The sequence below is a fragment of the Salmo salar genome, chromosome ssa12 (assembly GCF_905237065.1).
Source record: "Salmo salar chromosome ssa12, Ssal_v3.1, whole genome shotgun sequence".
NCBI classification, from domain to species: Eukaryota; Metazoa; Chordata; class Actinopteri; order Salmoniformes; family Salmonidae; genus Salmo; species Salmo salar.
The window spans coordinates 9,122,187-9,148,410 of NC_059453.1; the positions used below are offsets into that span (position 1 = coordinate 9,122,187).

Here is a 26,224-nt window from a genome sequence, read left to right on the forward strand (position 1 = left end):
ATGGAGGTAACCTTATTCATTGTGTCTGTAGAAGAAGACCATTGGTTCCGTGTTAGGGTAAAAACATATCGCAGCCTATCATCCTGAATCACGTTAACACTACTATACATCCCTCTCTTGTTCCTCTTTCTTCTCTTTTAACCTCTTTCTCTCACTCAGATAGTACGTCATCTTTCAGTTTCACCGTTCCCATTCTCTCTCTCTCTCTCTCTCTCTCTACTCTTCCCCCTCTTTTCTCCCAGGGTCAATCTGTGATCAGTGTGTGTGGGTCTAACCACACCAACCGTTGCTCATTCCTTCACTCTATAGTTCAGCTCTGACCCTCTCCTTCCTTCACTCTATAGTTCAGCTCTGACCCTCTCCTTCCTTCACTCTATAGTTCAGCTCTGACCCTCTCCTTCCTTCACTCTATAGTTCAGCTCTGACCCTCTCCTTCCTTCACTCTATAGTTCAGCTCTGACCCTCTCCTTCCTTCACTGTGTAGTTCAGCTCTGACCCTCTCCTTCCTTCACTCTATAGTTCAGCTCTGACCCTCTCCTTCCTTCACTCTATAGTTCAGCTCTGACCCTCTCCTTCCTTCACTGTGTAGTTCAGCTCTGACCCTCTCCTTCCTTCACTCTATAGTTCAGCTCTGACCCTCTCCTTCCTTCACTCTATAGTTCAGCTCTGACCCTCTCCTTCCTTCACTCTATAGTTCAGCTCTGACCCTCTCCTTCCTTCACTCTGTAGTTCAGCTCTGACCCTCTCCTTCCTTCACTCTATAGTTCAGCTCTGACCCTCTCCTTCCTTCACTCTATAGTTCAGCTCTGACCCTCTCCTTCCTTCACTCTATAGTTCAGCTCTGACCCTCTCCTTCCTTCACTCTGTAGTTCAGCTCTGACCCTCTCCTTCCTTCACTCTATAGTTCAGCTCTGACCCTCTCCTTCCTTCACTCTGTAGTTCAGCTCTGACCCTCTCCTTCCTTCACTCTATAGTTCAGCTCTGACCCTCTCCTTCCTTCACTCTATAGTTCAGCTCTGACCCTCTCCTTCCTTCACTCTGTAGTTCAGCTCTGACCCTCTCCTTCCTTCCTCCAGATAGAATTGTTCATGTTTCAGTTCCTCGTTCTCCTGTCTTTTCTGTCAGGTAGGACCATTCCTCTCTTTTACTCATCCCCCTCTTCTCTTCCACCACAGGAAGAATCTCTCATCTTCAGCTGTTCTAGAGGTGTGGGTGTGACCGGTGCCCAACCCAGTGGTCCCCAACCAGAGACATGAGTGTGGTCCGAGACCCACAGGGGGCGTACAGGGGGGTGGGAGGGGGCGACCATCTGGGGGGTCTAGGGGTTGGGATGGGGTGGACCTCCACAGCCACTTCACAGAGCACGCCCCTCGGCCCCCTGTCCCTGGAGAAGAGGGGGGCGACCGTGACCCCCACCACCTCCCCTCCAGCCATGGAGGCCGCCCCCCCACCCAGTCCACTTGCTACCCCCCCTCCAAAACAGACCCCTCCTTCCGTAGTAGCGAGTCCCCATCCTCGGCCATCCCCACTCCCAGGCGACCGGATCTGGACCTAGGGTACGAGCCTGAGGGCAGCGCCTCCCCCACGCCTCCCTACCTGAAGTGGGCCGAGTCGCTCCACTCTCTCCTGGATGACCAGGAGGGCATACAGCTGTTCAGGGGCTTCCTGAGACAGGAGGGCTGTGGGGACCAGCTTGACTTCTGGTTCGCCTGCTCCGGCTTCAGGAAGAGCAGCCAGGAGAAGAGGCCCAAGCTGGCCAAGGCCATTTACAGGTAGGGATGTCTTTTCTCTCTCCTCTCTCTATTCTCTCTCTCTTTCTCTCTATCACTGTCTATTCTTTCTCTCTTCTCTCTCCATTCTCACTGTCTCTCTATCACTGTCTATTCTCTCTTTCTTTCTATCACTGTCTATATTCTCTCTCTTTCTCTCTTCTCTCGCTATTCTCTCTCTATTCTCTCTATCACTGTCTCTCTATTCTCTATCACTGTCTTTCAATTCTCTCTATCACTGTCTCTCTATCACTGTCTATTCTCTTTCTTTCTATCATTGTCTCTATTCTCTCTCTTTCTCTCTCCTCTCTCTCTATTCTCTCTTTCTCTCTATCACTCTCTCTATTCTCTCTCTATTCTCTCTTTCTCTCTATCACTCTCTCTCTATTCTCTCTTTCTCTCTATCACTGTCTCTCTATTCAATCAATTCTCTCTTTCTCTCTATCACTGTGTCTCTATTCTCTCCCATCTCTCTATTCTCTCTCTCATCTCTCTCTTCTCTGTCTTTCCAGGAAGTATATCCAGGACAGTAATGGCATCGTGTCGAGGCAGATTAAACCAGCTACTAAGAGCTTCATCAGAGACTGTGTGGTTAGACTGCATCTGGACCCTGCCATGTTCCAACAGGTAGCAATGCAACAACCAATCATTACCTGATGTTGGAACAGGAAGTAATGCATCAACCAATCATTACGCGATGTTGGAACAGGTAGCAATGCATCAACCAATCATTATGTGATGTTGGAACAGGTAGCAATGCATCAACCAATCATTACCTGATGTTGGAACAGGAAGTAATGCATCAACCAATCATTACGTGATGTTGGAACAGGAAGCTGTTGTTTTATGAATAACCTTTCACTGACCAGGCAGATGGTTGAGAACACACTGTTAATATCCTCTTGGTGGCAGGAGACACAGGAATCAGGACAAATATACATTCATTGATGTTTTATTGCCAACATATTTTCATGAACAGTTGTAGACAAGGGGTGGATGTGTTGGTAGCTTGTACATAACCAACAACTGTGTGTTGCTGCTGGTAGAGAACCCAGCTTCCCTCTCTCTGTGTTGCTGCTGGTGAGGAGCCCAGCTTCCCTCTCGCTGTGTTGCTGCTGGTGAAAAACCCAGCTTCCCTCTCGCTGTGTTGCTGCTGGTGAAAAACCCAGCTTCCATCTCTCTGTGTTGCTGCTGGTGAGGAGCCCAGCTTCCCTCTCTCTGTGTTGCTGCTGGTGAGGAGCCCAGCTTCCCTCTCTCTGTGTTGCTGCTGGTATAGAACCCAGCTTCCCTCTCTCTGTGTTGCTGCTGGTATAGAACCCAGCTTCCCTCTCTCTGTGTTGCTGCTGGTATAGAACCCAGCTTCCCTCTCCCTGTGTTGCTGCTGGTATAGAACCCAGCTTCCCTCTCTCTGTGTTGCTGCTGGTATAGAACCCAGCTTCCCTCTCTAGGATGTGTGTTGCTGCAGGTGTAGAACCCAGCTTCCCTCTCTGGGATGTGTGTTGCTGAGGTGAAGAACCCAGCTTCCCTCTCTGGGATGTGTGTTGCTGCAGGTGAAGATCTCAGCTTCCCTCGTTTAATCTCACTTTCATTTTTATTTTATATGCTGAATGAACAATGAAGTTTTGGAACTTTGTACTGAAGCGAAGATGTCCCTCTCCCAGGCCCAGACAGAGATCCAGAGCACCATGGAGGAGAACACCTACCCTCTGTTCCTGAAGTCAGACCCCTACCTGGAGTACACCCAGACAGGGGAGGAGAGCCCCAAACCACCCAGCGACCACAGCTCCTCATCGGGTACTGGTCCTGGGCCGCTGGGGCCTGGCTACCTGCCCACCCTCACAGAGGACGTAGAGTGGAGGTGTGTGTGTCTCTCTGTGTATCCAGATCCTGCGTATATTCTGGTCTATATTGTGTTCTTGTTGTCAGCACCATGTCACCAGGTCAAACTCCTGGTCCATGTGAATGTACTTGGTGATTTAAGGTGGTTGTGATTCAGGTGCCGGGAGGAAGAGGAGGAGGAGGAAGAAGAGGAGAGCGGGGATACGCAGGCCAGCAGGCTGACCCAGAGGTTGCTAATGGAGACGGCTCCTCACAGAGTGTCGACCAATCGGAGAGCAGGGGAAAGCCGAGAGTACAGGTAGGAGACCAGAGAGAGTGTTTATGGATGTGTGTGTTTGCGCCTGATTGTGGGAAATTCATGACAGTGTTTAGTATTTGTCCGAGTGGTTGCTATGCAGTTGTGCCTGTAGTTGTTGTGCCTAGTCTTGTCTGTGTGTGTTTTATATATATATATATATATATTCCCTCATCAATCTACACACAATACCCCATAATGACAAAGCAAAAACAGTTCTTTTTTTGACATTTATTAAAAATAAAAGACTGACATTTACATAAGTATTCAGACCCTTTACTCAGTACTTTGTTGAAGCACCTTTGGCAGTGATTACAGCCTCATGTCTTCTTGGGTATGACGCTACAATCTTGTCACACCTGTATTTGGGGAGTTTGTCCCATTCTTCTCTGCAGATCCTCTCAAGCTCTGTCAGGTTGGATGGGGAGCGTCGCTGCACAGCTATTTTCAGGTCTCTCCAGAGATGTTGGATCTGGTTCAAGTCCGGGCTCTGGCTGGGCCACTCAAGGACATTCAGAGACTTGTCCCGTAGCCACTCCTGTGTTGTCTTGGCTGTGTGTTTAGAGTCGTTGTCCTGTTGGAAGGTGAACCTTCTCCCCAGTCTGAGGTCCTGAGCGCTCTGGAGCAGGTTTTCATCAAGGATCTCTCTGTACTTTGCTCCGTTCATCTTTCCCTCGATCCTGACTAGTCTCCCAGTCCCTGCTGCTGAAAAACATCCCCACAGCATGATGCTGCCACCACCATGCTTCACCGTAGGGATGTTGCCAGGTTTCCTCCAGATGTGACGCTCAGCATTCAGGCCAAAGAGTTCAATCTTGGTTTTATCAGACCAGAGATTGTTGTTTCTGATGGTCTGAGAGTCTTTAGGTGCCTTTTGGCAAACTCCAAGCGTGCTGTCGTGCCTTTTACTGAGTGGCTTCCGTCTGGTCATTCAGTACCATTAAGGCCTTCTGGAAGGTTCTCCCATCTCCACAGAGGAACTCTGGAGCTCTGTCAGAGTGACCATCAGGTTCTTGGTCACCTCTCTGACCAAGGCCCTTCTCCCCTGATTGCTCAGTTTGGCCGGGCAGCCAGCTCTAGGAAGAGTCTTGGTGCTTCCAAACTTCTTCCATTTAAGAAAGATGGAGGCCACTGTGTTCTTGAGACCGTCAATGCTGCAGATATTTTTTGGTACCCTTCCCCTGATCTGTGCCTCGACACAATCCTGTCTCGGAGCTCAATGGACAATTCCTTCGACCTCATGGCTTGGTTTTTGCTCTGACTTGCACTGTCTACTGGAACCTTATATAGACAGGTGTGTGTCTTTCAAAATTATGTTCAATCAATTGATTTTACCACAGGTGGACTCCAATCAAGTTGTAGAAACATCTCAAGGATGATCAATGGAAACAGGATGCACCTGAGCTCAATTTACAGTCTCATAGCAAAGGGTCTGAATACTTATGTAAATATGGTATTTTTATTTTTGCAAATATTTCTATAAAAACCTGTTTTCGCTTTTGTCATTATGGTGTATTGTGTGGATTGATGAGAATATGTTATTTAATCAGTTTTAGAACAAGGCTGTAACGTAACAAAATGTGGAAAAAGTGAAGGGTCTGAATACTTTCCGTGTGTGTGTAACCATCTCCCCTCTCAGACCATGCAGAGAGCTGGTAGTTAACCCCTACTACGTGTGTGTGTGTGTGTGTGTGTGTGTGTGTGTGTGTGTGTGTGTGTGTGTGTGTGTGTGTGTGTGTGTGTGTGTAACCATCTCTCCTCTCAGACCATGCAGAGAGCTGGTAGTTAACCCCTACTACGTTAACATGGGTTCTGCTCGCGCCCCGGTGACCAGCGCTAACGACAGTGAACAGCAGAGCATGTCCAGCGTCTCCGACGGCGACACACTCTCACTGACCGACAGCAGTGTGTGAGTACACACACAAACATACCCTCTATCTCTCACACACACTGAAACACATTCTTCTGAATACTAAAGTGGGTGTGTTTTGCAGAGATGGTGTTCCACCCTACCGGTATCGTAAACAGCATCGTAGAGAGATGCATGAAAGTGCCAAAGCCAATGGACGTGTGCCCCTACCTCATATACCTGTAAGTAGTATACACACTACACACTACTTTACACCCTACCTCATATACCTGTAAGTAGTATACACACACTACTTTATACCCTACCTCATATACAGTTGAAGTCGGAAGTTTACATACACCTTAGCCAAAGACATTTAACTCAGGTTTTCACAATTCCTGACATTTAATCCTAGTAAAAATTCCCTGTCTTAGGTCAGTTAAGATCACCACTTTCTTTTAAGAACGTGAAATGTCAGAATAATAGTAGAGAGTGATTTATTTCAGCTTTTATTTCTTTCATCACATTCCCAGTGGGTCAGAAGTTTACATACACTCAATTAGTATTTGGTAGCATTGCCTTTAAATTGTTTAACTTGTGTCAAACGTTTCGGGTAGCCTTCCACAAGCTTCCCACAATAAATTGGGTGAATTTTGGCCCATTCCTCCTGACAGAGCTGGTGTAACTGAGTCAGGTTTGTAGGCCTCCTTGCTCGCACACGCTTTTTCAGTTCTGCCCACACATTTTCTATAGGATTGAGGTCAGGGCTTTGTGATGGCCACTCCAATACCTTGACTTTGTTGTCCTTAAGCCATTTTGCCACAGCTTTGGAAGTATGCTTGGGGTCATTGTCCATTTGGAAGACCCATTTGCGACCAAGCTTTAACTTCCTGACTGATGTCTTGAGATGTTGCTTCAATATATCCACATATTTTTCCTCCCTCATGATGCCATCTATTTTGTGAAGTGCACCAGTCCCTCCTGCAGCAAAGCGCTCCCATGCTGCCACCCCGTGTTTCACGGTTGGGATGGTGTTCTTCGGCTTGCAAGCATCCCCCTTTTTCCTCCAAACATAACGATGGTCATTATGGCCAAACAGTTCTATTTTTGTTTCATCAGACCAGAGGACATTTCTCCAAAAAGTACAATCGTTGTCCCCATGTGCAGTTGCAAACCGTAGTCTGGCTTTTTTATGGTGGTTTTGGAGCAGTGGCTTCTTCGTTGCTGAGTGGCCTTTCAGGTTATGTCGATATAGGACTCGTTTTACTGTGGATATAGATACCTTTGTACCTGTTCCCTCCAGCATCTTCACAAGGTCCTTTGCTGTTGTTCTGGGATTGATTTGCACTTTTCACACCAAATCACGTTCATCTCTAGGAGACAGAACACATCTCCTTCCTGAGCGGTATGACGGCTGCGTGGTCCTATGGTATTTATACTTGCGTGCTATTGTTTGTACAGATGAACGAGGTACCTTTAGGCATTTGGAATTTGCTTCCAAGGATGAACCAGACTTGTGGAGGTGTACAATTTTTTTTCTGAGGTCTTGACTGATTTCTTTTGATTTTTCCATGATGTCAAGCAAAGAGGCACTGAGTTTCAAGGTAGGCCTTGAAATACATCCACAGGTACACCTCCAATTGACTAAAATTATGTCAGTTAGCCTATCAGAAGCTTCAAAAGCCATGACATCATTTTCTGGAATTTTGCAAGCTGTTTAAAGTCACAGTCAACTTAGTGTATGTACACTTCTGACCCACTGGAATTGTGATACAGTGTGAAATAATCTGTCTGTAAACAATTGTTGGAAAAATTACTTTGTCTCATGCACAAAGTAGATGTCCTAAGTGACTTGCCAAAACTATAGTTTGTAAACCACTTTTGGAGTGGTTGAAAAACAAGTTTTAATGACTCCAACCTAAGTGCATGTAAACTTCCGACTTCAACTGTATATAGATCATATCTGATAGATGTTCTGTGGTCATAACGGTAGACCAGGTGTGTGATAGATGTTCTGTGGTCTTAACGGTACACCATGTATGTGATGTTTATGGTATCTGATAGATGTTCTGTGTGTAGCGTACATACCGTGTGCCAAAGGATGTCCACGTTGAGCCGGAGAGGTTTGCTGTTGACCTCATCAGTCGACTGGAGGGAGTTCTGAGAGAGCGAGAAGCTCAGGAGAGACTGGAGGAGAGACTGAAGAGGGTCAGACTGGTATGTAGTGGTGTGTGTGTGTGACGTATCTGTGACGTGTGTGTGTGTGTGTGTGTGTGTGTTGGACAGTAATCATCCCACACACACTAACCTGCTTCTCCTCTAACCCCGCCCCCTTCTTTCCTCTCCTGCTCTGTGATAGGAGGAGGAGGGTGACGACGCCGACGTCTCCATGGTAAACTCCCTCGCCCCCTACGGCAACAAGCCCCTCCCCCCCTCGTCCCTCCACCCCCACTACGGGTCCCGTTATTCAGAGACCTCGTACAATGGTGTTCTGGCGCTACAGGACGCGCACGAGGAGAACCCGGAGTCCATCTTAGACGAACACGTGCAGAGGGTGATGAAGACGCCGGGGTGCCAGTCACCAGGCACCGGGAGACACTCACCCAAGTCCCGCTCCCCCGACGGGGGGGTAGGAGGGGTAGGGGTGTACCCTCCGCCTCACTCTGGGAGAAACCAGGGTCCTCCAGGGGTGAAAGGCCACAAGCCAGGAGCCAAGGGAGGGGACCCAGCGGGGATGGGAGCAGGTATGTTGATGTTGTCTTTATTTATCCAGGTTAGGCTCAATGATAAACCTCTTCTAGTGTTGTTGTCTTTATTTATCCAGGTTAGTCTCAATGATAAACCTCTTCTAGTGTTGTTGTCTTTATTTATCCAGCTTAGTCTCAATGATAAACCTCTTCTAGTGTTGTTGTCTTTATTTATCCAGGTTAGTCTCAATGATAAACCTCTTCTAGTGTTGTTGTCTTTATTTATCCAGGTTAGTCTCAATGATAAATCTCTTCTAGTGTTGTTGTCTTTATTTATCCAGGTTAGTCTCAATGATAAACCTCTTCTAGTGTTGTTGTCTTTATTTATCCAGGTTAGTCTCAATGATAAACCTCTTCTAGTGTTGTTGTCTTTATTTATCCAGGTTAGTCTCAATGATAAACCTCTTCTAGTGTTGTTGTCTTTATTTATCCAGGTTAGTCTCAATGATAAACCTCTTCTAGTGTTGTTGTCTTTATTTATCCAGGTTAGTCTCAATGATAAACCTCTTCTAGTGTTGTTGTCTTTATTTATCCAGGTTAGTCTCAATGATAAACATATTCTAGTGTTGTTGTCTTTATTTATCCAGGTTTGTCTCAATGATACACATATTCTAGTGTTGTTGTCTTTATTTATCCAGGTTAGTCTCAATGATAAACCTCTTCTAGTGTTGTTGTCTTTATTTATCCAGTAGAGTCTCAATGATAAACCTCTTCTAGTGATGTTGTCTTTATTTATCCAGGTTAGTCTCAATGATAAACCTCTTCTAGTGTTGTTGTCTTTATTTATCCAGGTTAGTCTCAATGATAAACCTCTTCTAGTGTTGTTGTCTTTATTTATCCAGGTTAGTCTCAATTAGGGCAGACCCCATTTTTAGTCGACTGGTCAATTGGCTGTTGGTCGACCAAGATTTTTTTGGGTCGAGCAGTGACACACACACACACACACACACACACACACACACACACACACACACACACACACACATATATATATATATATATATATATATATATATATATATATATATATATATATATTATTTATTTATTTATTTATTTTAAAAAAATGTATAATTTATTTATTTATTTAAAAAAATGTATGGCACACAAGACACCTGTCTGAGTGGACTGAAGAGGACTGGCCACCCCTCATAGCCTGGTTCCTCTCTAGGTTTCTTCCTAGGTTCCTGCCTTTCTAGGGAGTTTTTCCTAGCCACCGTGCTTCTACACCTGCATTGCTTGCTGTTTGGGGTTTTAGGCTGGGTTTCTGTACAGCACTTTGTGACATCTGCTGATGTAAGGACTTTATAAATACATTTGATTGATTGACTAGTCCATTGCCGAGGCCTGTCTGGGTGGACTAGTCCATTGCGGAGGCCTGTCTGGGTGGACCAGTCCATTGCGGAGGCCTGTCTGGGTGGACCAGTCCATTGCGGAGGCCTGTCTGGGTGGACCAGTCCATTGCGGAGGCCTGTCTGGGTGGACCAGTCCATTGCGGAGGCCTGTCTGGGTGGACCAGTCCATTGCGGAGGCCTGTCTGGGTGGACCAGTCCATTGCGGAGGCCTGTCTGGGTGGACCAGTCCATTGCGGAGGCCTGTCTGGGTGGACCAGTCCATTGCGGAGGCCTGTCTGGGTGGACCAGTCCATTGCGGAGGCCTGTCTGGGTGGACCAGTCCATTGCGGAGGCCTGTCTGGGTGGACCAGTCCATTGCGGAGGCCTGTCTGGGTGGACCAGTCCATTGCGGAGGCCTGTCTGGGTGGACCAGTCCATTGCGGAGGCCTGTCTGAGTGGACCAGTCCATTGCGGAGGCCTGTCTGGGTGGACCAGTCCATTGCGGCGGTCACGTAGATGGCACACTAGTATCATCAGTAGTACATTGACCGTTAATTACCCTAATTTCTGTTGGTTTACGGAATTTTTTTCTTGTTAATGCATTCAATATTATTATTCCAGTCTTCCCGTTGTTATTGTAGGAGTGGACATGTTGTTTACAGAGCGCACAGGCTACACTTATCAGGAAAAAAAGTTTTGGATTATTTAGCGATCCTGTCAATCTTGCGTAACGACACATTTTTTACATTTTTTTTTTTTCTTTTCCACAGACACACACCTGATTACACATAGTGGTAGTCCTATAGGCTACCTGACCTGATTACACATAGTGGTAGTCCTATAGGCTACCTGGCCCTGATTACACATACATTTACATTTACATTTAAGTCATTTAGCAGACGCTCTTATCCAGAGCGACTTACAAATTGGTGCATTCACCTTATAATATCCAGTGGAACAACCACTTTACAATAGTGCATCTAAATCTTTAAGGGGGGGGTTAGAAGGATTACTTTATCCTATCCCAGGTATTCCTTGAAGAGGTGGGGTTTCAGGTGTCTCCGGAAGGTGGTGATTGACTCCGCTGTCCTGGCGTCGTGAGGGAGCTTGTTCCACCATTGGGGTGCCAGAGCAGCGAACAGTTTTGACTGGGCTGAGCGGGAACTGTGCTTCCTCAGAGGTAGGGAGGCGAGCAGGCCAGAGGTGGATGAACGGAGTGCCCTTGTTTGGGTGTAGGGCCTGATCAGAGCCTGAAGGTACGGAGGTGCCGTTCCCCTCACAGCTCCGTAGGCAAGCACCATGGTCTTGTAGCGGATGCGAGCTTCGACTGGAAGCCAGTGGAGAGAGCGGAGGAGCGGGGTGACGTGAGAGAACTTGGGAAGGTTGAACACCAGACGGGCTGCGGCGTTCTGGATGAGTTGTAGGGGTTTAATGGCACAGGCAGGGAGCCCAGCCAACAGCGAGTTGCAATAATCCAGACGGGAGATGACAAGTGCCTGGATTAGGACCTGCGCCGCTTCCTGTGTGAGGCAGGGTCGTACTCTGCGAATGTTGTAGAGCATGAACCTACAGGATCGGGTCACCGCCTTGATGTTGGTGGAGAACGACAGGGTGTTGTCCAGGGTCACGCCAAGGCTCTTAGCACTCTGGGAGGAGGACACAAGGGAGTTGTCAACCGTGATGGCGAGATCATGGAACGGGCAGTCCTTCCCCGGGAGGAAGAGCAGCTCCGTCTTGCCGAGGTTCAGCTTGAGGTGGTGATCTGTCATCCACACTGATATGTCTGCCAGACATGCAGAGATGCGATTCGCCACCTGGTTGTCAGAAGGGGGAAAGGAGAAGATTAATTGTGTGTCATCTGCATAGCAATGATATGAGAGACCATGTGAGGATATGACAGAGCCAAGTGACTTCGTATATAGCGAGAATAGGAGTGGGCCAAGAACAGAGCCCTGGGGGACACCAGTGGTGAGAGCACGTGGTGCGGAGACAGATTCTCGCCACGCCACCTGGTAGGAGCGACCTGTCAGGTAGGACGCAATCCAAGCGTGGGCGGCGCCGGAGGTGCCCAGCTCGGAGAGGGTGGAGAGGAGGATCTGATGGTTCACGGTATCAAAGGCAGCAGATAGGTCTAGAAGGATGAGAGCAAAGGAGAGAGAGTTAGCTTTAGCAGTGCGGAGAGCCTCCGTGACACAGAGAAGAGCAGTCTCAGTTGAATGCCCAGTCTGAAACCTGACTGATTAGGATCAAGAAGGTCATTCTGAGAGAGATAGCAAGAGAGCTGGCCAAGGACGGCATGTTCAAGAGTTTTGGAGAGAAAGGAAAGAAGGGATACTGGTCTGTAGTTGTTGACATCGGAGGGATCGAGTGTAGGTTTTTTCAGAAGGGGTGCAACTCTCGCTCTCTTGAAGACGGAAGGGACGTAGCCAGCGGTCAAGGATGAGTTGATGAGCGAGGTGAGGTAGGGGAGAAGGTCTCCGGAAATGGTCTGGAGAAGAGAGGAGGGGATAGGGTCAAGTGGGCAGGTTGTTGGGCGGCCGGCCGTCACAAGACGCGAGATTTCATCTGGAGAGAGAGGGGAGAAAGAGGTCAAAGCACAGGGTAGGGCAGTGTGAGCAGGACCAGCAGTGTCGTTTGACTTAGCAAACGAGGATCGGATGTCGTCAACCTTCTTTTCAAAATGGTTGACGAAGTCATCCACAGAGAGGGGGGGGAGGAGGATTCAGGAGGGAGGAGAAGGTAGCAAAGAGCTTCCTAGGGTTAGAGGCAGATGCTTGGAGTTTGGTAGAAAGTGGCTTTAGCAGCAGAGACAGAAGAGGAAAATGTAGAGAGGAGGGAGTGAAAGGATGCCAGGTCCGCAGGGAGGCGAGTTTTCCTCCATTTCCGCTCGGCTGCCCGGAGCCCTGTTCTGTGAGCTCGCAGTGAGTCGTCGAGCCACGGAGCAGGAGGGGAGGACCGAGCCGGCCTGGAGGATAGGGGACAGAGGAAATCAAAGGATGCAGAGAGGGAGGAGAGGAGGGTTGAGGAGGCAGAATCAGTAGATAGGTTGGAGATGGTTTGAGCGGAGGGAAGAGATGATAGGATGGAAGAGGAGAGAGTAGCGGGAGAGAGAGAGAGCGAAGGTTGGGACGGCGCAATACCATCCGAGTAGGGGCAGAGTGAGAAGTGTTGGATGAGAGCGAGAGGGAAAAGGTTACAAGGTAGTGGTCGGAGACTTGGAGGGGAGTTGCAATGAGATTAGTGGAAGAACAGCATCTAGTAAAGATGAGGTCAAGTGTATTGCCTGCCTTGTGAGTAGGGGGGGAAGGTGAGAGGGTGAGGTCGAAAGAGGAGAGGAGTGGAAAGAAGGAGGCAGAGAGGAATGAGTCGAAGGTAGACGTGGGGAGGTTAAAGTCACCCAGAACTGTGAGAGGTGAGCCATCCTCAGGAAAGGAACTTATCAAGGCGTCAAGCTCATTGATGAACTCTCCAAGGGAACCTGGAGGGCGATAAATGATAAGGATGTTAAGCTTGAAAGGGCTGGTAACTGTGACAGCATGGAATTCAAATGAGGAGATAGACAGATGGGTCAGGGGAGAAAGAGAGAATGTCCACTTGGGAGAGATGAGGATTCCAGTGCCACCACCCCGCTGGCTCGATGCTCTAGGGGTATGCGAGAACACGTAGTCAGACGAGGAGAGAGCAGTAGGAGTAGCAGTGTTATCTGTGGTAATCCATGTTTCCGTCAGCGCCAGGAAGTCTAGGGACTAGAGGGTAGCATAGGCTGAGATGAACTCAGCCTTGTTGGCCGCAGACCGGCAGTTCCAGAGGCTGCCGGAGACCTGGAACTCCACGTGGGTCGTGCGCGCTGGGACCACCAGGTTAGAGTGGCAGCGGCCACGCGGTGTGGAGCGTTTGTATGGCCTGTGCAGAGGAGAGAGAACAGGGATAGACAGACACATAGTAGACAAGCTACAGAAGAGGCTACGCTAATGCAAAGGAGATTGGAATGACAAGTGGACTACACGTCTCGAATGTTCAGGAAGTTAAGCTTACGTTGCAAAAATCTTATTGACTAAAATGATACAGTACTGCTGGCTGGTGGAGTAGGCTAGCTAGCAGTGGCTGCGTTGTTGACTATGAACGTGTAGCTGGCTAGGTAACCTCGATAGTTTCAGTACTACACCTTGTCATGATACAAAGCAACTTTGTAGCTAGCTAGCTAACATAACACTAATCAAGACGTTCCTTGTAATGTATTTAGTTTCTACAATGCTGCTCGTTGGTAATAGTTGGCTGGGTTAGGAAAAATGGCGTCGCGGGGGACGGAAATAGCTGGCTAGCTAACCTCGATGGCTGGCAAGCTAACAATTATCAAGCTATGACAAAGACAACTAAGTAGCTAGCTAGGTAACACTGCACTAGTCAAATCGTTCCGTTGTAAAGTATTAGTATCTACAGCGCTGCTAGTCGGTAACGGTTGGCTAGCTGGCAGTGGGTTAATGATGACTAGGTGTGTTGACTAAGTCAGGCGCCGCGTCGCGGCTGGCTAGCTCGCGGCTGGCTAGCTCACCTCGATAATACTCAAACTCAAACTACACAATTATCTTAGATACAGAGACAGCAAAGACAACTATGTAGCTGGGTAACTAACACTAACACCACACTAATCAAGTCGTTACGTTGTAATGTAATAGTTTCTGCAGTGCTGCTAGTCGGTAGAAGTTGGCTAGCTAGCAGCAGTGATGACTAGCTAGCTAGCAGCTAGCAGTGTTGACTACGTTAGGAGGACGAAGATAGCTAGCCTCGATAATTACTCAATTACTCTAAACTACACAATTATCTTTGATACAAAGACGGCTATGTAGCTAGCTAAGAAGAATTGCTCAGATCAAACAAATCAAGCCGTTGTAATGTAGTGAAGTGTAATATTACCTGTGGAGCGAAGCGTGGTGCGACTGCTCGCTCCAAACCGGAAGAAGGTACTCTAGAAGTTGTCCTATAGGTTACCTGGCCCTGATTACACATAGAAGTAGTCCTATAGGCTACCTGGCCCTGATTACACATAGATTTAGTCCTATAGGCTACCTGGCCCTGATTACACATAGAAGTAGTCCTATAGGCTACCTGGCCCTGATTACACATAGAAGTAGTCCTATAGGCTACCTGGCCCTGATTACACATAGAAGTAGTCCTATAGGCTACCTGGCCTGCAGGCAAATGTAGGCATATAAATGTGCCCATTTGGGGATGTGTTACTATTTCTGATCGTCTTAACTCACCGTCACTGTGGAGCTTCTCAAAGTCATTTGTTCTTCGCCTCATTGAGAATGACTATAGTCCCTCAATGTAGCCTACTCTCCCTTTCGATAACCACTCAGCATGTTGGGGGACAAAATGTAATGCTCTGATCAGGTGGAAACGTCATAACATAGACCTACCTGATTACTTCTTAGCTCGCTGGCGTGGGAAACTCTGAGGGCGCAGAATATTTTAGACAATGTTGCAAGTTTGTTAGCATGATGGGCTGGACTAAGTTAAGTTGATACAATGTTTCTAGTTCCTTACAGACAGGCCATGCGTAGGCAATGTGATTTATAGGATTTTTTTTTTATCAGGATATTTTCCACCTGCAGGCTGGCCATGTTTTTTATTTGTTGGTTTATGTCGGCTATTTTTACATAATGGTCATGGCCATAGAAGTTACTTTTTAGATTTGTATCATTTTCAATCAGATGACATTGATTTTGAGAAATTAAGACTTTTTATTCTAAATGAAACTCTTCCAAGAAAATCTGCATATGAAAACCATAACTGGCATACAGATCAGTAGAAATGGTAGAATAACTTGGCACTCCAAATGGAAAAGGTTGCTGACCGCTGGTTTAGCCTGTTACCAGCAACTTCAGAAGCATAACGGCAGAATCTGAGAAGACCAGCGGCTGCAGGCAGCGGGAGGGAACAGGGTTTTCTTCTGGTTAGGTTATGATGATATCTAGCTCCCTCTTTAGTCATTTTTGGTGTCTTCATTTTTTTAATCTCAGTGCTTAAAGCATCAGACAAACTCAGTAGTCTACGTATGTATAGTGTTGACGTTGTATAATCAATGTGATGGAGTGTATTCAACCAACAGAACACAGAGCATCGGAGTAGGAGTGCTGTTCCATATAATCATATGGTAATCAATGGTTTTGAAGGTCAATCTGATCCTAGATCAGCACTCCTACCCCGAGATGCTTTATGAGTACGGTCCCAGGTATAGAGGTGAAATATATCATAGACCACCTCTAAACCAATCTCTTTCTGAATGTGTCCATAAAGACTGTACCACCACATGGCGTGGCTAACACCACCTTTGTTGGGTTAAGAGGTAGAGTTCTAGTTATTTAACCTATATGTCTCTGTTCCCTCAGGTGTGTACCACCACAAGCATGGCTACCACCACCCCCCAGGGGGCACCAAGCCCAAAGAGCCCCAGATGGATGAGGTGGTGCTGGGTGGAGGAGGTGGAGGCTCCAGGACCCAGGGGAGCGGCCTGTGGAACGGGGAGGCCCACCACTACGCTACCGGGAAGGGACGCAACTACGCAGATGGGGCTGGGACCATGGACGCAATGGGCTATAGGTTAGTACCTGGGGGGGTTTATGTGTTGTCAGTGTTGTCGTACTTGAGGCTAGGCCTCGAACTAGACTCGGACTCAAGTCACAACTTTCATGACTAGAACAGTGCAGCCTTAAAAATGCGGAACACTGTCCATTAGCTAGCCTTACTAATGTGGAACGCTGTCCACTAGCTAGCCTCACTAATGTGGAACACTGTCCACTAGCTAGCCTCACTAATGTAGGACGCTGTCCACTAGCTAGCCTTACTAATGTAGAACGCTGTCCACTAGCTAGCCTTAATGTAGAACGCTGTCCACTAGCTAGCCTCACTAATGTAGAACGCTGTCCACTAGCTAGCCTCACTAATGTAGAACGCTGTCCACTAGCTAGCCTCACTAATGTAGAACGCTGTCCACTAGCTAATGTAGAACGCTGTCCACTAGCTAGCCTCACTAATGTAGAACGCTGTCCACTAGCTAGCCTCACTAATGTAGAACGCTGTCCACTAGCTAATGTAGAACGCTGTCCACTAGCTAATGTAGAACGCTGTCCACTAGCTAATGTAGAACGCTGTCCACTAGCTAATGTAGAACGCTGTCCACTAGCTAATGTAGAACGCTGTCCACTAGCTAATGTAGAACGCTGTCCACTAGCTAATGTAGAACGCTGTCCACTAGCTAATGTAGAACGCTGTCCACTAGCTAGCTTCCCTAATGTAGAACGCTGTCCACTAGCTAGCTTCACTAATGTAGAACGCTGTCCACTAGCTAATGTAGAACGCTGTCCACTAGCTAATGTAGGACGCTGTCCACTAGCTAATGTAGGACGCTGTCCACTAGCTAATGTAGAACGCTGTCCACTAGCTAATGTAGAACGCTGTCCACTAGCTAATGTAGAACGCTGTCCACTAGCTAATGTAGAACGCTGTCCACTAGCTAATGTAGAACGCTGTCCACTAGCTAATGTAGAACGCTGTCCACTAGCTAATGTAGAACGCTGTCCACTAGCTAATGTAGAACGCTGTCCACTAGCTAGCTTCACTAATGTAGAACGCTGTCCACTAGCTAGCCTCACTAATGTAGAACGCTGTCCACTAGCTAGCCTCACTAATGTAGAACGCTGTCCACTAGCTAATGTAGAACGCTGTCCACTAGCTAATGTAGAACGCTGTCCACTAGCTAATGTAGAACGCTGTCCACTAGCTAGCTTCACTAATGTAGAACGCTGTCCACTAGCTAGCTTCACTAATGCAGAACGCTGTCCACTAGCTAGCCTCACTAATGTAGAACGCTGTCCACTAGCTAGCCTCACTAATGTAGGACGCTGTCCACTAGCTAGCCTTACTAATGTAGAACGCTGTCCACTAGCTAGCCTTAATGTAGAACGCTGTCCACTAGCTAGCCTCACTAATGTAGAACGCTGTCCACTAGCTAGCCTCACTAATGTAGAACGCTGTCCACTAGCTAATGTAGAACGCTGTCCACTAGCTAATGTAGAACGCTGTCCACTAGCTAATGTAGAACGCTGTCCACTAGCTAATGTAGAACGCTGTCCACTAGCTAATGTAGAACGCTGTCCACTAGCTAATGTAGAACGCTGTCCACTAGCTAATGTAGAACGCTATCCACTAGCTAATGTAGAACGCTGTCCACTAGCTAGCCTCACTAATGTAGGACGCTGTCCACTAGCTAATGTAGAACGCTGTCCACTAGCTAGCCTCACTAATGCAGGACGCTGTCCACTAGCTAGCCTCACTAATGCAGGACGCTGTCCACTAGCTTGCCTCACTAATGTAGGACGCTGTCCACTAGCTATCCTCACTAATGTAGGACGCTGTCCACTAGCTAGCCTCACTAATGTAGAACGCTGTCCACTAGCTAGCCTCACTAATGTAGAACGCTGTCCACTAGCTAGTCTAACTAATGTAGAACGCTGTCCACTAGCTAGCCTTACTAATGTAGAACGCTGTCCACTAGCTAGCCTTAATGTAGAACGCTGTCCACTAGCTAGCCTCACTAATGTAGGATGCTGTCCACTAGCTAGCTTCACTAATGTAGAACGCTGTCCACTAGCTAGCTTCACTAATGCAGAACGCTGTCCACTAGCTAGCCTCACTAATGTAGAACTCTGTCCACTAGCTAGCCTCACTAATGTAGAACGCTGTCCACTAGCTAGCCTCACTAATGTAGGACGCTGTCCACTAGCTAGCCTTACTAATGTAGGACGCTGTCCACTAGCTAGCGTTAATGTAGAACGCTGTCCACTAGCTAGCCTCACTAATGTAGAACGCTGTCCACTAGCTAGCCTCACTAATGTAGAACGCTGTCCACTAGCTAGCCTCACTAATGTAGATTGCTGTCCACTAGCTAGCCTCACTAATGTAGAACGCTGTCCACTAGCTAGCCTCACTAATGTAGAACGCTGTCCACTAGCTAGCCTCACTAATGTAGAACGCTGTCCACTAGCTAGCCTCACTAATGTAGAACGCTGTCCACTAGCTAGCCTCACTAATGTAGAACTCTGTCCACTAGCTAGCCTCACTAATGTAGAACGCTGTCCACTAGCTAGCCTCACTAATGTAGAACGCTGTCCACTAGCTAGCCTCACTAATGTAGAACGCTGTCCACTAGCTAGCCTCACTAATGTAGAACGCTGTCCACTAGCTAGCCTCACTAATGTAGAACGCTGTCCACTAGCTAATGTAGAACGCTGTCCACTAGCTAATGTAGAACGCTGTCCACTAGCTAATGTAGAACGCTGTCCACTAGCTAATGTAGAACGCTGTCCACTAGCTAATGTAGAACGCTGTCCACTAGCTAATGTAGAATGCTGTCCACTAGCTAGCTTCACTAATGTAGAATGCTGTCCACTAGCTAATGTAGAACGCTGTCCACTAGCTAATGTAGAACGCTGTCCACTAGCTAATGTAGGACTCTGTCCACTAGCTAATGTAGAACGCTGTCCACTAGCTAATGTAGAACGCTGTCCACTAGCTAATGTAGAACGCTGTCCACTAGCTAGCCTCACTAATGTAGGACGCTGTCCACTAGCTAATGTAGAACGCTGTCCACTAGCTAGCGTCACTAATGTAGGACGCTGTCCACTAGCTAGCCTCACTAATGCAGGACGCTGTCCACTAGCTAGCCTCACTAATGCAGGACGCTGTCCACTAGCTAGCCTCACTAATGCAGGACGCTGTCCACTAGCTTGCCTCACTAATGCAGGACGCTGTCCACTAGCTATCCTCACTAATGTAGGACGCTGTCCACTAGCTATCCTCACCAATGTAGGACGCTGTCCACTAGCTAGCCTCACTAATGTAGAACGCTGTCCACTAGCTAGCCTCACTAATGTAGAACGCTGTCCACTAGCTAGTCTCACTAATGTAGAACGCTGTCCACTAGCTAGCCTTAATGTAGAACACTGTCCACTAGCTAGCCTCACTAATGTAGAACGCTGTCCACTAGCTAGCCTTAATGTAGAACGCTGTCCACTAGCTAGCCTCACTAATGTAGGACGCTGTCCACTAGCTAGCTTCACTAATGTAGAACGCTGTCCACTAGCTAGCTTCACTAATGCAGAACGCTGTCCACTAGCTAGCTTCACTAATGCAGAACGCTGTCCACTAGCTAGCCTCACTAATGTAGAACGCTCTCCACTAGCTAGCCTCACTAATGTAGAACGCTGTCCACTAGCTAGCCTCACTAATGTAGAACGCTGTCCACTGGCTAGCCTTAATAAGTAAGATACGATATTCCGTTTTAAAGGTAATTGGACAGAATTCTTTCACCCCTAGAAGGGACTTGGAACCCGACATGGACTGGAAGCCCATCTGTATCGCCATACTGACCTGTGTATCGCCATACTGACCTGTGTATCGCCATACTGACCTGTGTATCGCCATACTGACCTGTGTATCGCCATACTGACCTGTGTATCGCCATACTGACCTGTGTGTTTGTGTGTTCCCTGCACCCCAGCAGTAAGGGCAGCACCCTATCGAAGCGTGGCTCTAAGAAGGGGGCGGAGCCGACAGGTAAAGGTGATGAGGGGCGTGTCCAGGAGGCCCAGGTACCGCTGGAGGACCTGGAGAGAAACCACAAGATACTGCAGTGGATGATGGAGGGGGAGGCACTACGACACAAAAAGAACACGCACGGGTAACACACACACACACACGGGTAACACACACGGGTAACACACACACACACACACACACACGGTAGGACGCACTCTCTGTCCCTCACTTACTCCAATGTTAACTAACCTTCTCTTTCTCTCTCGCTCCCCTTCTCTCTCTCCCTCTCTTTCTCTCTCCTCTCCCCCCTCTCCCTCCCCCCTCTTTCTCTCTCCCCTCTCTCTCCCCCCTCTTTCTCTTTTTCTCTCTTCCCTCTCCCCCTCTCTTTCTGTCTCCCTTCTCGCCCTCTCTTTCTGTCTCCCCTCTTTTTCTCTCCCCCCCTCTTTCTCCCCCCCTCTTTCGCTTTCCTTCTCTCTCTCCTATCTAGGAGTACCACAGGCTCCAGGAAGACCCAGGGGAGTGTGGAGCTGTTGAGACCCAGCTCTGTGGAGCGTCCTGGGGCAGTGCACCCCTGGGTGAGCGCCCAGCTGCGGAACAACGTGCAGCCCTCCCACCCCTTCATCCAGGACCCCACCATGCCCCCCAACCCCGCACCCAACCCCCTCACTCAGCTAGAGGAGGCCCGGAGGAGACTGGAGGAGGAGAGGAGGAGGGCCGCCCTGCTGCAGGCTAAACAGAGGTAAGAGGAGGAGGGGTTGAGGTGGGAACGAGGGGTTAGTGTTGAGATTAGGATCAGGGCTTGAGGTGGGAACGAGGGGTTAGCGTTGAGATTAGGATCAGGGGTTGAGGTTGGAACGAGGGGTTAGCGTTGAGATTAGGATCAGGGGTTGAGGTTGGAATGAGGGGTTAGCGTTGAGATTAGGATCAGGGGTTGAGGTTGGAACGAAGGGTTAGCGTTGAGATTAGGATCAGGGGTTGAGGTTGGAACGAGGGGTTAGCGTTGAGATTAGGATCAGGGGTTGAGGTTGGAACGAGGGGTTAGCGTTGAGATTAGGATCAGGGGTTGAGGTTGGAACGAGGGGTTACCGTTGAGATTAGGATCAGGGGTTGAGGTTGGAACGAGGGGTTAGCGTTGAGATTAGGATCAGGGGTTCGAGCAGGAGGCTGGAGAGGAGGAGGGGTTAGGTTTGGGATTGAGATGGAAAATGATATGTTTGTGCTTTTCTAATAACCAATGTCTGTGTTCATGTAAGTGACTGATTGAACGAATCCTCACTATCAGTTTTTGCAATTTGGCAGTACGCTCAGAACCTTGTTTTGAGAATGAAAGATATCTCCGTTTCAAGGTCTCAGTTTTTAATGAGAAGAAGCCTCATGAGGGGTTGGTCGGTCACATGTTATGACCCAGTGTTAATGATTCATTAATTATGAATGATGAACAAGCTAAATCATGCAAATATAACTTGTCTGTATATAAGAGAACTAACGGGACTGCCCCGGTGGAGCTCCTGATTAACATGTGTACTATGGTGCATTCAGTTGGTTGGAACCTCTCCAGCGCACTGATAATAAAGAATGATTCATTTAAGATTGACTTCCAGTGTCCCTGTGTAGAATTTCTACTACATGATGTAAAGTTACTGGGACAGGAGGCTGTATTGGGAGAGGAGGGAGACTCTAATATGCTGATGGATCAGTCAGTCTGACAGACATAAACTCTGTCACCATGTAGTGTCTGTCTCACCATGTAGTGTCGGTCCTGTGTGGCTCAGTTGGTAGAGCATGGTGTTTGCAACACCAGGGTTGTGGGTTCGATTCCCACGGGGGACCACTACGGGGGAAAAAATGTATGAAATGTATGCATTCACTACTGTAAGTTGCTCTGGATAAGAGCGTCTGCTAAATGACTAAAAATGTAATGTCTGATGTCTCCATCTCTCCTCCAGACAGAAGTCTTTAAGCAGTAAGAAGCAGGTGTCACAGTGTGAGAACGTAACTGTGGCGTACTACTTCTGTGGCGAGCCAATCCCCTACCGCACCACGGTCAAAGGTCGCGTGGTGACCCTGGGACAGTTCAAGGAGCTACTCACCAAGAAGGGCTACTACAGGTGAGAGGTCATCGTCATGGAGATTTAAGCTCTGGATGTGTGTGTGTGTGTGTGTGTGTGTGTGTGTGTGTGTGTGTGTGTGTGTGTGTGTGTGTGTGTGTGTGTGTGTTGATTCACTGTGTGTGTGTTGATTCACTGTGTGTGTGTTTGATTCACTGTGTGTGTGTGTTGATTCACTGTGTGTGTGCGTGTTGATTCACTGTGTGTGTGCGTGTTGATTCACTGTGTGTGTGTGTGTTGATTCACTGTGTGTGTGTGTGTGTGTTGATTCACTGTGTGTGTGTGTGTTGATTCACTGTGTGTGTGTGTGTGTGTTGATTCACTGTGTGTGTGTGTGTGTGTGTGTGTGTGTTGATTCACTGTGTGTGTGTGTGTGTTGATTCACTGTGTGTGTGTGTGTGTGTGTGTGTGTGTGTTGATTCACTGTGTGTGTGTGTGTGTGTGTGTTGATTCACTGTGTGTGTGTGTGTGTGTGTGTTGATTCACTGTGTGTGTGTGTGTTGATTCACTGTGTGTGTGTGTGTTGATTCACTGTGTGTTCTAGGTTCTACTTTAAGAAGGTGAGTGATGAGTTTGACTGTGGCGTGGTGTTTGAGGAAGTCAAAGAGGACGACACCGTCTTGCCCATCTACGAGGAGAAGATCATCGGTAAGGTAGAGAAGGTGGACTGAACCAGGAAACAGGAAATGGAGCCAGTAGGAAGTGGAGGAGGAACAATGACGCAGAGAAAAGACTGAACCGGAACGGAGGAAGAGGAGTTGGAGAGAGTGCTTTTGGAAGAGGAGGAGCGGGGGGATGTAAAGGAGGGTGGGAAAGGATGAGACAGAAGGATGGAATGGTACACAGAATGTCACTGCCTGGTTGAAGCGTAGAGGAACACGTTTGGAAAGGAAGGATGGGGGGATGAACAGGGTGAAAAGCTGATTTCTAAACAGTCTTCCACTCCTGCTCTGGGGAGTTGTTCTCCTTCCAGAACCAGCTGCTGCTAAGTTGCTATGGAGACGTCATGGTGCTCGGAACAGGATGACGGCTGAGTTCCATTCCGGAATCTCACTCCCTTCAGTCCCTAGACTAGTCACTGAGGGGGCAGAGGGGATGGGTGCGGCCCAAATAGCACCCTAGACCCCAGTGATCATCAACTAGATTCAGCCATAGGCTGATTTAATTTTTTATTTTATTTTCTTGAGTGGCTGGTCAGGGGGCCTGAATATAATTACATAGAATTTGTGGACTGCAAATTGAATACAACAAGCCCAAACAGATAGACTATTTGACTAAAACATAATCATTTCAAACCTTGCTTACATTTGTGTACAATCACATATCTCTCTATTATGCCTGGGAATATTTGTAGAATACGGAAATGTAAAATCATTTGGAGCTGAAAGACAGTGTTTTTACAAGCTTGTATGTTCCAAAATAAAAGCCCTATGGTCCCTGGTCACTATAGGGAATAGGCTGCCGTTTGGGACGTAAACCGATGAGGTGAGGATTTTCATCATGGAGTGGAGCCTTCATCTCCTCAACACGTGGACATCATAATGACATCATAAAGAACCTTCACGCTCCATCCTCTGATGTCACCTAGCGATGTCAAAGCATTCTGTTCAAACAAACATTGTTCTGTAAAACTGGTTTACTGCAGCTGTATATTTTTGATACAACGCTATGCCTACGGACATAAAAGGAAAAGTTGTCTTTTTACCTGTAGACATTGAGTATTTTTTTCTGGGTGGGTAATGTACAGGTACTAGTAGTTTTTAACATGTGCACAGGATGGGGTACAGTCCCTAATGGCACCCTATTCCCTTTCTAGTGCACTACATTTAACCAGAGCCCTATGGCTAATGGCACCCTATTCCCCAGCTAGTGCACTACGTGGGGGGAGAGGGGGGTTAGGGTGTGGTTTGGGACTCCTTGTGTTTTTATATGTAAAGGTATATATTTTAAAGCTAGATGGCTGAGTCCTGTAAGGGCTGAAATCTGTTTTCAGGCAGTCCATGCTTCTCCAGGAGACGCTTTATGTCTATTATCCCGTTCAACTGCCTCTGGCTGTTTGTCCCAAAGGGCACCGTGTTCTCTATATAGTGTGATACGTTTCACCAGGGTTCATAGAGCTCTGGTCAGAAGTAGTGTACTATATAGGGTATAGTGTGCACTTTGGGACATACCCTCTTACTTATGTCCAACCCTAACCCCTTACACCCTAGGTTGAAACCCTAACCCCTACACCCTAGGTTGAACCCTAATCCCTACACCCTAGGTTGAACCCTACACTCTAGGTTGAAACCCTAACCCCCTACACTCTAGGTTGAAACCCTAACCCCCTACACTCTAGGTTGAAACCCTAACCCCCTACACTCTAGGTTGAATCCTAACCCCCTACACTCTAGGTTGAATCCTAACCCCCTACACTCTAGGTTGAATCCTAACCCCCTACACTCTAGGTTGAATCCCCTCTACACTCTAGGTTGAAACCCTAACCCCCTACACTCTAGGTTGAAACCCCTAACCCCCTACACTCTAGGTTGAATCCCTAACCCCCTACACTCTAGGTTGAATCCCCCCCTCTACCTACACCCTAGGTTGAATCCCCCCCTACACCCTAGGTTGAATCCCCTCTACACCCTAGGTTGAATCCCCTCTACACCCTAGGTTGAATCCCCTCTACACCCTAGGTTGAATCCCCTCTACACCCTAGGTTGAATCCCCTCTACACCCTAGGTTGAATCCTACCCCCTACACCCTAGGTTGAATCCTAACCCCCTACACCCTAGGTTGAATCCTAACCCCCTACACTCTAGGTTGAATCCTAACCCCCTACACTCTAGGTTGAAACCCTAACCCCCTACACCCTAGGTTGAATCCTAACCCCCTACACTCTAGGTTGAAACCCTAACCCCCTACACTCTAGGTTGAAACCCTAACCCCCTACACTCTAGGTTGAAACCCTAACCCCCTACACCCTAGGTTGAATCCCCCCTACACCCTAGGTTGAATCCTAACCCCCTACACTCTAGGTTGAAACCCTAACCCCCTACACTCTAGGTTGAATCCTAACCCCCTACACTCTAGGTTGAAACCCTAACCCCCTACACTCTAGGTTGAAACCCTAACCCCCTACACCCTAGGTTGAATCCCCTCTACACCCTAGGTTGAATCCTAACCCCCTACACTCTAGGTTGAAACCCTAACCCCCTACACTCTAGGTTGAAACCCTAACCCCCTACACTCTAGGTTGAAACCCTAACCCCCTACACTCTAGGTTGAAACCCTAACCCCCTACACCCTAGGTTGAATCCTAACCCCCTACACCCTAGGTTGAAACCCTAACCCCCTACACTCTAGGTTGAATCCTAACCCCCTACACTCTAGGTTGAAACCCTAACCCCCTACACTCTAGGTTGAAACCCTAACCCCCTACACTCTAGGTTGAATCCCTAACCCCCTACACTCTAGGTTGAAACCTAACCCCCTACACTCTAGGTTGAATCCCCCTACACTCTAGGTTGAAACCCTAACCCCCTACACTCTAGGTTGAAACCCTAACCCCCTACACTCTAGGTTGAAACCCTAACCCCCTACACTCTAGGTTGAAACCCTAACCCCCTACACCCTAGGTTGAATCCTAACCCCCTACACTCTAGGTTGAAACCCTAACCCCCTACACTCTAGGTTGAAACC

General features: G+C 47.9%; 1 protein-coding gene across 1 annotated transcript; it reads left to right on the forward strand.

The window, feature by feature from the left end:
* LOC106564083 (axin-1) lies at positions 1–26,122 on the forward strand. The gene is made up of 17 exons (XM_045692048.1): positions 1–6; positions 160–162; positions 1,077–1,125; positions 1,235–1,772; positions 2,282–2,396; positions 3,431–3,627; positions 3,766–3,906; positions 5,669–5,812; positions 5,898–5,994; positions 7,832–7,969; positions 8,112–8,496; positions 16,226–16,436; positions 20,395–20,574; positions 20,920–21,171; positions 22,379–22,540; positions 23,085–24,850; positions 26,049–26,122. Exons 1-16 carry the CDS (start codon positions 1–3, stop codon positions 23,209–23,211), a joined length of 2,745 nt encoding a protein of 914 aa, XP_045548004.1. The 3' UTR covers positions 23,212–24,850; positions 26,049–26,122.
* The last annotated feature ends 102 nt before the right edge of the window (positions 26,123–26,224 follow it).